The sequence below is a fragment of the Excalfactoria chinensis genome, chromosome 7, assembly GCF_039878825.1.
Source record: "Excalfactoria chinensis isolate bCotChi1 chromosome 7, bCotChi1.hap2, whole genome shotgun sequence".
NCBI lineage: Eukaryota > Metazoa > Chordata > Aves > Galliformes > Phasianidae > Excalfactoria > Excalfactoria chinensis.
The window spans coordinates 20,327,488-20,341,799 of record NC_092831.1 but is presented as its reverse complement, the minus strand read 5'-3'; the positions used below and the strand labels follow the sequence as shown (position 1 = coordinate 20,341,799).

The 14,312-nt window shown below is 35.3% G+C and overlaps 1 protein-coding gene across 19 annotated transcripts in view; it reads right to left on the bottom strand.

The window, feature by feature from the left end:
* The window catches only part of OSBPL6 (oxysterol binding protein like 6), an 88,848-nt gene that overhangs the window by 10,850 nt on the left and 63,686 nt on the right, over positions 1-14,312 (bottom strand). For all 19 annotated transcript variants that reach the window (XM_072341061.1, XM_072341072.1, XM_072341070.1 and 16 more), the window contains 13 exons: positions 12,150-12,315; positions 11,125-11,255; positions 9,710-9,817; positions 7,358-7,495; positions 6,225-6,309; positions 5,780-6,033; positions 5,443-5,580; positions 5,026-5,089; positions 4,369-4,447; positions 3,069-3,213; positions 2,249-2,393; positions 1,128-1,254; positions 418-540 (listed from right to left, as the gene is read on the bottom strand). In XM_072341061.1, the coding sequence (XP_072197162.1) occupies positions 418-540; positions 1,128-1,254; positions 2,249-2,393; positions 3,069-3,213; positions 4,369-4,447; positions 5,026-5,089; positions 5,443-5,580; positions 5,780-6,033; positions 6,225-6,309; positions 7,358-7,495; positions 9,710-9,817; positions 11,125-11,255; positions 12,150-12,315 (1,703 nt within the window). The remainder of the gene's footprint in view (positions 1-417; positions 541-1,127; positions 1,255-2,248; positions 2,394-3,068; positions 3,214-4,368; positions 4,448-5,025; positions 5,090-5,442; positions 5,581-5,779; positions 6,034-6,224; positions 6,310-7,357; positions 7,496-9,709; positions 9,818-11,124; positions 11,256-12,149; positions 12,316-14,312) is intronic.

Below are 14,312 nucleotides of genomic sequence, written 5' to 3'. Positions count from 1 at the left end.
TAAACGCACACTGGGCTCTTTCAGTCTCACCACTTTTGATTCTTCAAGCTGAATATCATGGTGTTTGGTATGCATATCCATTTTTTCGAAAGACTGCTTAATTAAAAATACTCTCTAAAAGAAAATTAATTGTAATTAAATGTAATTAAAACATTTATATCTATATTACATATCTACGTATGTGTACATATCTTATTTTTCTTCATCTCCCCATTTATTTCTTGGTCTATGCAACAACTCACAATTATAACTTAGCTAAATCTTAGTTTCTAAGAGCTAAGAATGATGAACATTAACAGCTCCTAGAATGTTATATTTCCGTCCCAGTTCACACTTCAAAAACTATTGGCTGTGTGGTGCTGTACTTCATTCAGTCACAGCACAGCAAAGGTTTACTATTGAAATGAAAAGACTCACTTAAAAAATTTGGGTACATATTCAATGCTGTTTTCTTCCATGTACCGTCTCCGACTTCGCTGGAGTTCTTCTATTCTTTGTTTCTCTGATGCTGCTGCTTCTATATTGCCTTCCTCCAGAAGCCTGTATGGATAACAGCTGTCCTATAGCAATCATACAGTATCTAAACAAGGGATTTTCTAGGACTGTTCATCACAAAAGACAAGCAAAATCAAGCCCCTTGTCTTTGCTGTTGTCATGGTTTTGTAATTTTACCCCCTGTAAGATCTAGTCATAATCTCAAAAAACGAGAGTGATACCCGACTCCCCAGTTGCAGGTACACGACTTCCAGCCCTAGGCATATATCTTCTCAAGCTACTTCAATGTATCACAAACACTGAAGCAGTATGAACTGAAAATTAGGAGTGAATTCTCATTGCCTCCATTCACAGCTGCAGGGCATGACATTTCAGAGCATGTATTTCCAGCTTGTCATGAAGAATTCTACCTTCTACTAAAAGACTTGTGCAGTACATCTACTAAGCAGGATGTTTTATATTTTCCTTTCCCTGAATTAAGTAAAGCAGAAATTTGACTTTACTACTGAGTATCTTCCCTACTAGCAGAATTCTCCAAGTCCAGACTGTAGTGAAGATGGACAAAACTCAATTCTCAGCCAAATCCACCCTTAAAATCACCAAATATTAAGTGCATAAATAAGCATTCTTGCCTTTGATCTGGCCTGAATCGTGCATCTGTTGTTGGAAGAAGATCTTTCAGTACAGGATCTAATTCATTGAGCTCAATAGCAAATCTTGTGAAGCCATAATAGCGTTCATAGTTGGTTGGCATGGATCCTGCATGCATATGTATGAGAAAGAAAAAATGCCTTTTAAACTATTAATCTAAGCATAGAAGAGATTTATATATTTATTAAATCATAACAGCAAAAAAAATTTTAAATGTTTTACTTTTATACACAATTAAAAAGTATCAAAAGATATTCTCTAGATAGAACAACATTCACTAAACATTAATTTCAATTACCTATCCTGTATAGGTTGTAATTATCTGCTACTAGTTTCAAAGTTTTTACGATCTTGCCTTTTTAATAAAAATTACTGTTTTCAAGGTTTTCAAGCTAAATAGCTTCCTGTTTGCAGGCTTTTCAGATGTGTATATAAAAGCTAATCATAGCTAAACTTTTGTGTTAATTTTGGACCACATACTCATGCAAAGACTGATTGGGCACTGTCCTGAACCTTCAGCACTAATAGCCATCAGGGCATAGAAGGCACAAAACATTATCAGTTATGACAGATCCTGGATAATCGCTCTGCACATATGAAAAACACTACATGTGCAAAGGAAGAGTAATTCAACACTAGAATTCTTAAGTAAGCAATAATGAAGCTGAATTCAGCTTCTCAAATCACAGGAGCTCACTATCTCTGAAGACAAATCCTTTGGTTTACCTAAAGACTAAGTAAATTTGGTAAGATGGCATCTCCTATTCTGTGGAATCGAAATGTTACCCTGCTCTCTGTGAGAAAGCGGCCATGCAGACCTAGACATCCAAATATTTTTTCAATTTCATTTTTATGTTTTCCCCAGGACCCCCACAGGATTTGACGAGGAGTCACACCAAGATGTAGAAGGCTGTGCTAAGTTGGAGCATTTCCATTTATCTTCATTATAAATGCCTGTAAAATCTTGTTCACTTGTTCAAACAAAAAATAAAATAAAATATGTCCCCAGTATTATTTCTTGTACTTAAAATGATGACAGAGTGCATTACACAGTTTAGAGATATACCACAGTGCTAGCCAGAATTTATCACAAGCTTCTTACCCGGCCTCCACACGCATTTGGCTGAAGGTGCTACACCACAATAAAGACCTTCGTGCCACTTTCCAAAGAGGCGATGCACCACCTTCCCTTCTTGATCTATCACAACACCCTGGACTTCATTTACATTAGAATTCCAGTAGTTTACCTGCAAGTTTTACAAGGAATTACTAGTCAGTTGTCACATCGCTCATTGTGCCAATACAGACATTGCATGAATCTTAATGTGTCACCAACTCTCAAAATTTTGCATCACAATTGCCAAGAATATTGGTATTCAAAATTTGAGTGATCTGAATATTAATTGTGTTAGTTTATAGGAAACCTTGAATAACTTGATAACCGGTTTTGGTATAAAGGTCTCCAAGGACAGTTATTTACCTGCTGTACACTGATTTGTTTTTATTTATGGCCCTTGTTCTATATATTAAAACAACACAAACCAGGGCATTACTGAAGCCAAAGAGATAAAAGTAGTGGCCAAGTTTTAGCAGAGGTAGAAGAAATATGGTACGGAAGTCAATTCAGTGACCTTGCATTTTCACTGTAATCATAAAAATTTTGCTATTTCATTTTAAAATGACTTTCAATAAAACCAACAGCAGTATAGCACACAGCTGTATAGCAATGTAGGACGCTGATATAAAACTGACCAGTCCAATAGAGGAGTCATACTGTTTGAAATAGCACCCTTACTTGACGATTTACATATTCACAAGTGTTGATAAGTCAGAATGCGTAACGTATATTTCAGGAATGCTGAAGAAACAGTCCTATACATGCTTAAACCATGCAAAAATATGTCCTGGAATAAATGTGTTACCTTGACAAATGTGAGTTTACAAATACAAACACTGCTTTTTGTGTTTCTGATTGTTATCTCTCCATAGTGTTCTATCCACCTCCTTCCACTAAGGATATTATGTATGCAAGTAGTGACTTTGTTCCAGACGTAATAGTCTCCGTACCTAAGAATAGATCAATAAAAAGTTAATAATGCAAATTAATCATGATCATCATTGGGATGGGGGGGAGGAAAAAAAAAAAAAAAAAAGTAAATCATTAACATAATTACAAGACTATATTCCTGAAAAACTTTTGTAACAATAGCTTATTTTATTAAAAGCTTAGGTTCTGAACATGTTATTAATCTTCCATGGAGAAGTTCACCTAAGCTCCAGTGTTGAGAACTGAAGAATGATGCTATGAAATACAAATCAGACATTAAGAATCACTGAAGTCCTGAACAGCATATTCACTGTCCTCAGAGCATTATGTGCTTTGGCATCAGTTCTAAGAGACCAGGATCCAAAAATCCCGATCCCAAAGGTTGGATTTAAGACACAGGCAGACAAAGCAATTAAATTACAGACAGAACAAACTAAATAGGGAAAGAAGTAAACAGAAGTGAAGCAGGCTCACTGGTACACTGGTACACTATCTCTTTTCATCTGTATCAGCTACTTGGACTAAGGACATCTCTGTTGTCAGAGACTAAAATGGGCGAATGAAGCATATTCTCCTTCAGAGCTGGTGGACAAACATGCAGACAGAAGACAAAGCTACTCCATAGTGCATTTACTTTGATTTGAAGATATGGACAAAGAGGTGGAGTCCCTAAGGATGCCATACTGTTATAGGCAGAAAGGTGGCCCCAATTTAAAGGATCAAGGACAGAGTATTGCAGATCCTGCAGGCATGCTTAAAGTATCCTCTCATTGCATATTCTCATGGTTCACAACTGAAAACCAGTTTTATTTGTATTGAAACTCCTTCCTTCCACTACTTGTTTAACATCGAAGAGCATTTTTTTGGTCTTACGTTTTGAAAGATGATCTTCAAATATTAATACTGGTTATTCTGAGGCCATACTAGAAGTATTGAGAGCTTTAGTAAGGACAGCGCTAGCTGAAAGCACTGTCAGCCTTGTTCTGAACGGCTGACCACTTTAGTGTCCCCACCTGTGCGTACACACAGGGGAGCTTTGAGCTACATGCTAACCCTCACCTGCACAATTCAATTCATGTGACCTTTGCTTACACTTCATGCAATCCAATTACAAGGCAGCATGGATTAGACTACATCAGAAACCAAAACCAAAAGGAAATAAAACAGTAGCTTACTTTGGAAGAGTCACATTCAAGGTTCCAACTGGAAGAATTTCCATTGATTTCCCCCAAAATTTGTTTTTCCACCTGATATCTGAATATAAAAGAAAAGATTTACAAAAGTAGAAAAAAACATTTCTCCCTCTTGTAGTGATCCAGGGTACTATATCATCCAATTTAAAACCACGCCATGTGAGGTTGTCATGAAAATCCAAAAAACAAAAAAAAACCAACAGCAATTAGAAAATCATATTAGGTCAGGAAAAGGAAAAGAGAGAGGTTTCATTTTCTTCTAGGAGTTATACCTGTGCTGTGAAATCTCACATGAGAATATTCAATATGAATTCAATGTTATGACAGTAGAGACGAAGAAATAAACACCTGCTTGTTTAACTCTGTAAAAAGAACTGCATGAACATTCTGCAAGTGACAACAGAAGTTGTAATATTTACTTACTCTTAAGAATGAGAATTTTGAGTGAATTAATTCAGAGCATCAGTTTGTAATATTTTACTGCAAACAGTTTAAGTATAAAAATTTCAGGTAAGTTCCAAATACAAAGCTCGGCTTCTACAAAGTCTTTATTTGCTAGTACAAATAAATAAATAAATAAAAATAAAAAAATTAAAAATAAAATCTATAGATCTATACTTTTGAATTGAAAAGATATACCTTGCCAAAACACGAAGTTCTTTGATTCACAGTGACAGGCTGAAATGGGAGGATGGTGGCTAACCTGAAAAACAACTTGTCTGAGTTAAAAACAATTAATTTTCATTTCTAAAACAATACAACTGTTACTGCAATATAAAATTATTAAGTAGCCCACACTATTTATTAACATATGTTGCTATAAAATGATGATAACTTACGCTTCAGTTTTACACTATCTGCTCAAAACACCATGACAGAGATTACTATAAGAACAGACACCTTCTAGTATTTAATGAGTTTACTTGTACTTGCTACCTTTCTTTACTATTAAGAAACCAAACCATTTTATCTCAAAAGAAGAAACAGGGTAACTTTACTAAACAAATAAACCTAAACATCACTAAACATCAGTATCCATCTAGAAACAAGCTCTACCTGCTCTGAGAAAAATCGAAATCCTTTGTCTTCTCTAATACATTCATAAGTTTCACCAAGCACGGGGTTAAATGGCTTGCTTCCTGCTCTGAAATACGTAGAGGCATAACCCGATGCTGCAAAGGCAGCTATGAGAACCTGTGAGAACACAGAGAAGAAGGTACGAGAAAATAGGCTGAGATTCTTATAGTGTAGGATATCACACAGTAAAATCTGGGCTAAGGAAGCATACGTGGAAGTAAACCACACAACCCAGGTAAAACCAGTATGAACAGACCTTCACAAAACAGCTTCCTTTTTAATACAGACACAAGAAGTGCTACACTAAATTTATTACCATGCGTTCATAGGGATCATCTGTTTCAGCAGCCTTGTCCAATAGTTCACTATATTCCAACTCTTCACAAAGATGCTGCAAGGTGTTAAGAGGCTCGTTTAGCTCAACTGGCATGGAAACTTTGGAAAGATCTTTGCCAATGTTATTTCTCAAGATATTCCACAGATTGATGTTACTGGTGTCAGGGCTGGGAGCTGGGAGACAAGTTCGCCGTCCATTCCTGAACGCTCCTCCGGTTAGTTCACCATTGACAACTGGGAAGGGAGAAAACTATTATCACAACAAAGCACCACATTAAGGAAAACAATCTTGGTCACCGAACTAAATTAACCACCAGAAAAAATAAGCCCAGCTTCACTGATTTCAGCAAAGTTGGTCTGGTACAGAGAAGTAGCAAATCACAAAAGCAACATAATTTCCCAAAGTTCAAAACGTAGCAGTATACTTTGCCGAGAAATGTCTGTGACACTGGTGTTGTCCTCAGATATATTATCACTCACATCACTGATATAAGATTCATCATCAGAAGCCTAAAACATAAATAAAATACCCATTACTTGAGATATATTAAAGTTTACTAAAGAACTACAGAATCAACTACTTGAAACACAAATATTCAAATACAGTATCTGCACCCATTTAGAGATTTTAACTAAATCAACTGGAGGTTTCAATCAGCCATACTTCCAAAGCACCAACAGTGTCAAAATAAATTCTATGCTCTCCTTATGTTTCTGCATTGCTTATTATGAAGTCAAATACAGATATTACATTTACAAAAGGGTGACTTCAAATGAGATTAAAAGAAGTAAAAAATGACGGCATTACACACTGGGGATAAGAGGTGAGAAGAGATGGCCAGACTTGTGTTTTTTATACAGAATCAAACTTTAAAATGTAGTATATGTTTCAGCAGAAACAAGTACAAACATTGACCCATCAATCTGAAAAACAAGAACTAAATCATCATTAAAACTACTTTTAAAATTAGTTTTAACTAATTTTTCTTCAGAACAATAAAAAAAAATTGTCTGTGTTTGTCTTGTGCACATATCCAGTGGGATGCTGAAGTGCCTATCTGTAACATATCACACAATTAGCTCATATACCATGGAAAGTTTGTGGGCAGCCACATGATGCAGGGTCCCAACTGCCTCTCGATGGTTATCTTTGAGCTTCAACGAGACATTTTTTGACACTTGCCTACTTCTCTGACGACAGAGAATAACTTAAATATGATAGAAGAACTCTGTTTTATTTTTAATGAATACTTTAAAATCTGAATTAGTTGCCCACATAGACAGACCTAATCACTGCTGTCTGTTATCTTTGCCTGAAACTCACATAGTCTAGTAAGAACATATACTGAACATATATTACTGATACAATTTCCTGCTCAGTTTTACACTTCAGAGAACCTCTATAGCCCATCACAAACGAGTCTTGTGCAAATTTATCTAAACCTTATGCCTTCTGATATCTTTTTATTCTAAATAGCATTAAAAATAACCATTCACTAGTGACATCAATACCTGAATCTGTCTGACAGCAAAGCTGCAGTACACTGTCATAGCCTACCTCGTTTTCTGATGAGCTGGCAGACAAAAGCACCTCCTGTGCATCAAAGAACTCTGACACTGATTCAGACATAGAGAGCCTGCTCTCATTAGAAACTTGCTGAGACAATGGCAAACTGACGTGAATTTGTTCACCTGTCTGCAAACAATGCACAAAGAAATAAAAATATTACTTCTAATAACAAAGAAATATGCATAAAAGTGGTAAATGACCTGAATATTTTTCTGTGTCACGTGTAGGTAAAGACAATAAAGGTAGCATTTCAGTAGGGTTTCTTGTTTACTCAACAAGTGCAATTTGAGTACTGAGGTACATATCTTCATTTAAGGCCTGCTTCCACCCTCTGTGAATCTTTAGCAGTGAATAATTGCAGAGCTAGTTCTGTATGCGAAGGAATGGTTTGGTGGACAATAGCTGCACTGTGTCAAATGAGTTCAGCTATGAAATTCAGATGAATAGATACCTGGTCATAACAACTAACAGTACTTGGACCCAGCTCCAAAAACTCAATAAGGCTAGGAAGTTATACATTAGTTTCAAAATAAGTGAAATTGTTAACTAGTCTAGTAATAAATGCGTGAAAAGTTTCAATATTCAGGAGGATGGCTATCATTCCAAATCTCATTTGAATTAAGTGACTAACACTGACTCATTATTACTAGTGGGGACTTAATTCTCTATGGTTTACTTTAAAGAGAATTTAACAGCAAATACAAGAATTCCCAAACTGCTCTGTGGATATCAATTCAGGGACAAGCTAATTTATATAGCTGAACATTTTTTTTCCTCTTCCTGCTATTTGATGAGAGGAACACCGCATTTCAGCACATTACCATACAAGCTCTTAAAAAGGGGGAACAAAATATTTAAGATTCTCTCTCTGAATTATTCCACCAAAGCAGCTGCTGCTGCAAAGACAAACAGGCTTCTTACTTAATTCCTTAATTTATACAGCATGATGTTTCTGGGATGATACAAATGTGTTTTAAACAGTTTCTCTTCATACTGCAATATTATCTCCATTAACCTTACTCCAGAAGTCTTGACAAATGTCTTTGTTGACATCTTCATCCAATTTTTATATGGGTGCCTCAAAATGTACAGACAATAAAAAAAATCACAAACAATCCAGGAGGTCAAAAACTCATCTTTTTAACTGAGGTCTATAAATTTGTGGATGATGTCTGACGTTTGATGAATTACAATGGAAATAAGTTCATTTCAGTGTTACATTTACAAGAAGTAGTAAAAATTTTAAGTTTTTGTATCAACTGGAGGCACTTGGAAAAATACATTTAAAAAATGCTCACAAAGGCATACTCCATAAATTAAGATTCTATGTATAAAGTAGCAAGAGAAAAGTGAAAGGAAGATCTGGGATCCTCTTTGAAACTCGGTTTCAGTCAGATGCACTTGTATGAAGATAACATATTGAAAAAAAAACAAAAAAAAAAACAAAACAACAAAAAAAAAGCAACAAAGCAGCAAAAAATACAAAATAGAAGAAACAGACATTGCTCAACTTCGCTGCCAGCTGCTCCAACTGCAGGTGGCTGTGCCCTGGCACTGTGTCACCTCCATCTTCTCTTAGTCAGTCTCCAACATAATGGGATCTTCAAAAAATTGTAGGGATGTTTCCAAAAATCAAATCAAATAACCAGAAAAAGATTTTCACTTGCCTTTTCTCTTGGAAAAAAAAATAATTAGGAAACCATGGTATGTTAATTGAAATGATGTATGCATAGAAAATAATGAATGGAAATGATAAATGGAAAGTATTTCAGTTAAATGCAAGCACAATGGCTGTCAAAATGACAGTATTAACTGCAACATATTACAGTTCACAAATTCAGATCTGTCCTCACAAGGGAGACTGATTTGTAGCGTTTGATAATCTGTTGACTGAAGAAAGCAAAATAAGATAGACTAGATGTTACAAACATGCTATTAGTATAGTGCTTGGTTCATACACAGAACCCTTTAAATACTACTCAAGATATTAAACTTAGACACTTGCCATTAGACTCCACACTGTTCCATTGATTTGGCAGGAGAAGATATAGAAGTAATTACCTACTCTGTGTTATTGTGTGTTACATTAGAGTACAGTAAAACCTCTAATTCCCACAATGCTGTCATCCTTCCCTATTTCTCTGCAGAGACCAAAGTTCTTTTGTGAGCTCTGACATATGCAGAATAAAAAAGTTTAAAATTTATGTAGAAAAAATATATTCTGAAAACGTCTACAAATATCCAATTTCCAGTCTGAATGATCTGATAACTTGGCAAGCTAATAGTGAGGAACAGCAGTGTTTGATCATATTCTAAATCCATTAAAGGCTGAAGTCTTACCTCATCAGGACTAGGGATAATATTTACACTGACAACCTGATCACAAATAACAGATTCTGAATGTATTCTGTTCAAGCGACTCCTTAGTTCGGCATTCTGGTTGAGAGCCTTAAAATAAAAATTGCATATTTTATTTTCAAACAAATAAAAGTGTTAAACAGCCAAAAAATACTAAAATAAAATAAAATAAATCCTAATCTCAGAAATTCTGGAAAAAAAAAAAAAAAAAAAAAGTCACAGAACCCAATATCTTTCATTTTTAAGCAAATACCCATCTCAAGACCGTCTCTAACATCAGTTCACCTTTTCATCGGCTTGATTTCAATTATTTTCCATGGTCAGAGGGCACTGATATTCTCCCACAGTGTTAAGTCGCATTCTACCTTAATTCTTCAAGTAGCTCTTTGACAGCTATGCCAGTGGCTTATGTACATTACAGAAATGGGGAGTGAAAGTAGAAAGAAAAAAATGAATCTGCAGAACGATGAAAAGGAACCAACTGCAATATTCTTGATTTATGGCTCAACAGCACTTCCTGAACGATGGTCATCAACTCTTAGAGCCCATGGAAGGAAACTGCATGCTTTTCAGCAGAAAACAACAAAATCGCTAGCATCACTGGGTTTCTGTCTGTCCAGACCAAGCTGCTGGTTATTTGAAAGCATGTGCTCACAATAAACTATGGGCCACAAAATACACTGATGCCAGTAGAATGTAATTGGTGCCTGGTATCTGCTAATTTCTCTCCTCTTTTAATGCCCAAGCTAAATTATAAACATGGGTACATATACACATTGCTTGATGTCTAGAAGGACAACTGCATGTCTGTCGAAATCTAAAACAGCATAATATGTTACATACACAGAACATGAACTGACTTAAACCAAATATGTCCCTTGCACTATGAATTATAGAGCAGCAGACATACTGGTGTAGTGAGCAGTTATTGTTACCAAAGAGTCACACAACCTTCCGCTCCTTCCACGGAACAGATTGCATGATTGCATGAAACAAAGTAGGATCAAAGTAAAATAGGCTTAAACAGTCACCAGAGACAGTTTAAATGATGCCATTTTGCTTTGCTCTGAAATGATCAGGGCGTGTTCACATGGAAGGGGAGATGCAAGGTTAGACCACTAACATCAGTTGGGCTGTAGCTTCCTAAACTGCCAAACCCCGCTTAAGAGACTGACTATGCTAAATTTCCATTTACTGCCCATTGAGACAGTGAACTGATGAGTGACAGTGATTTTCAGACTGACACTGGAAGCCAAGAACAAGAGGAACATACCACCAACTATTTCATACCAGTTGCTACCAGGTCTCCACAAGTCCTGGTTAAATTTCTGCCAGTGACACAAAGAAACAGTGCATCTGGCAAACTAGCTGCACTTGTAATCAAAACAGGAACATACCTGAGAAAGGGACTGTCTGAGGTGTGCTATTTGAGCATTGTGACCTGTAAGATCCTGTTCTGAGACAATCTGCTTAAGCTTCTCCTTCTCTATAGCTATGCTGTTAAAGGCAGACTTCAAAAGAGAATGCACTAAAGGAAACAAAAAAAAAAAAAAGAAAAAGACAATAACAGGTGTTCTCTCAGATATGGAAGTACATATTTATATTCATTTAAATATTTAGCAATAAAAACAGAGTGAGATTTCTAACCCACACATACAGGAATCTGAAGTACAGACCTGAATGAACTTCAAGTAATCTGTATCCAAATTAAGTACAAACACTTACTTCTTAGAGTTGCAATGTATATGCAATATGTTCACGCCTTATCTGAGTATATTCTTGATGCTGAGTGAATGAAAAATTGCATATTTCAAAAAATCTGTGTATGGTGCCCTCTTTTCTTTTTTTCTTTCTGTATTTTCATTTATGTTTCAGAGTAATAAAATCTGAAGCAAACTGATTACAAATACTATTTAAAAGCCTTTTGCAGTCTGGAGAACCATCCCTTTTTTTTTTTTTTATGATACAATAACATCCCTAAAGTACATTTTAGTAGTAAGCATTACTTTTGTTGCATTCACTGATGTAGAGAATATCTCACAAAAAATTTGCACTCCCCCCCCCCCCAAAAAAAAAAAAAAAAAAGAAAAGCCCAGCACAAGGTTATGTAGTAGTGACTATTCGATTTGTCTTTTCGAAGAAATAAAACTAAATGTTTCCAATTTCAATTATGTATTCACAAGGTGCAAAAGGAAAGCCCTCATTTGACAGAGTTTACCTTTCTCCATACCCACAGCATCCATGCAAAATATAAGAAGGATAATATATGTGGTCTTTAAGTAAATCGTTTGACCAGCTCTAAATTCTCTTCTAGTATCATCTAACACAGATGCACATCTTGGCCATGACAAAGTGAAGGTAATAACGAAACACAACAGGAAAAAAAAGCACAGTAAAGGAAAGGTTTGACGTTTCTAGTTACCTTTTTGCGCCATCAGGCAGAATTCTTCTTGAAGTTTCATGTATTCGGTAGAGCACTCCAGAGGATCTGTTACATGGCTTGGGGGGCTCTGGAATTCAATATCTGCACAAAGATTGGGATTGGATGAATGCAGCCGAACTGGAGACATCGTGGCACTGAAAGGGACCTACAGCAAGAAACAGTAAAGATGTACCGCTTAAGGAGCAAACAAACTTTTTGATTCTGTTGAGGCAAAATATAAATTATTCCTTCTGGAAAAAAAAAAAAAAAAAAAAGTGCTTGGTTGAAACGTGAGGAACAAAGTAAGAAAAAAGCATGTAACAGCACAGTTGATGCAGAATTCCTTGTAGTTCTTGAAAATTTTCACTGAAACAAACAAATATAGCCTATATTGAGCTAATTGCTAGCAGTGGAATATTTCAATCCTAACATTTACAAAAACTGGCCATTTCCTAATGCTTAAAAGAAGACTAGAAAATCTAGCCACAACACATGCCGTTTTGTATTTTGTCACTGGAGAGTCCATATAGTGTGAATCCACTTTTACAAAACCAACACGCAAGTTCCTTCACAGACCTACAGATAGGATCCACTGTTCTCAAATATATCATTGAAAATTAACCTACCTAACAATCTGAAAACCACTTTTAAACATTAAGTAGAAACCATTGTACAAGCAACAATAAAAAGGGAAAATCATATAGTCTTTCCATTTTTTATCTAAACAAACAAAAATAAATGAAATCTCCACTTAATTTTTAAAATACAAGAGCCGCAAATTAATGCAAAGAGATGCAGTTAAATAAAATGCAGCAAAGATTTTAGAATAGTTTTCACTTTTGCCTTCTATACTTTTCAAGTATTTTACTTCTATACTTTTCAAGTACAGTAAACAAAAATATACATGCATGTCTTACTCATAAGTTTTACATATAAATTTATCACATGTACCAAATAGTTACCTATCTGTTCCATATGCAGTATATGTATACTGCTTTACATATGTGGCGTGTGTGTATGACAGTATGTTTTAATTTTACTATTTACATACAGTTGTATAAAAACCCAGTCAAGAACACAATTGCAAAACAAAATGAAAGGGGAATACATGCAAACCTATTTTTGTTCTTTTTTTTCCTTCAGTATTAAGTATTGCTAAACACATTCAAGCTAATTTGTTTCATGATATTTATCAAATGTATAAATCAAAAACTTCCACACTGCAGCCCAATGTAATAATTCAAATATGAAAAATGGAGAAAAAAAAGAAAAAAAAAAAAGTTTTAAGAGCAGCAGATAAAATAAAGTCATATTACTAAGATATATTTTTTTACATTAACAATTTATATACTGCCAGCAGTATCAGAAATTGGTATCTTGTTATTTGTTTACATCAAAGAATAGCTCTAACAATCTCCTCCTATAACATTAGTCATCGATATCTGACTTAGGTTTCTTATTCTCTGAAAAAACCTTAAAATTCTATTGGACTTATTAATCACATCCTTAGCTCATTCTGGCAATATCGTTGTCCACCTTGCCCTTCAGTTTCCATATACGTATAGCACAGACTGATGGCTTCATGGTTCCTAAGCAGCGCAAACTTTATTCTCTTCTCTCATTGTTTTGATTTCTAACTATACCAATGAAGTAGACGTTTTTATTGGACTTCATTTTTGACTCATATCAAGCAGATTTTGTTAACAGGGATGTAGAATAAATTCCTTTTTGCGACAGTATTTCTGCCTCATACCTCAGCTGTCCAGGATGAAAAGCAATGCTTTTTAGTGAGGTTTATTGAAAAAAGAACATTTTATTTAAAGTATAAATAGTATGTCCTAGAAACAGCATTCACATGCTCTACAAATACCATCACACTTCTTGCAAGAAATACACACTGACGTGTCAGAGACAAGTAGCTGCTTTGCTGATGGCTTTAAATACAAGACCCAAAAATAATTAACTACTGACTGATACCAACTCTCTTCATCTGCATCTTGGAAGAGTTTCCAAGTTACTTCCCACAACAAATGAAAAAAAATAAAAAAATCAACAACAAGCACACTCACTTTCTTCAGTAACCAGCAGTCTAAGAAGCACTGCCCACGAACCTCTCTTCCTTTTTTTTTTCTTTCACTGTACACCCATTTTCCCTGTACACCC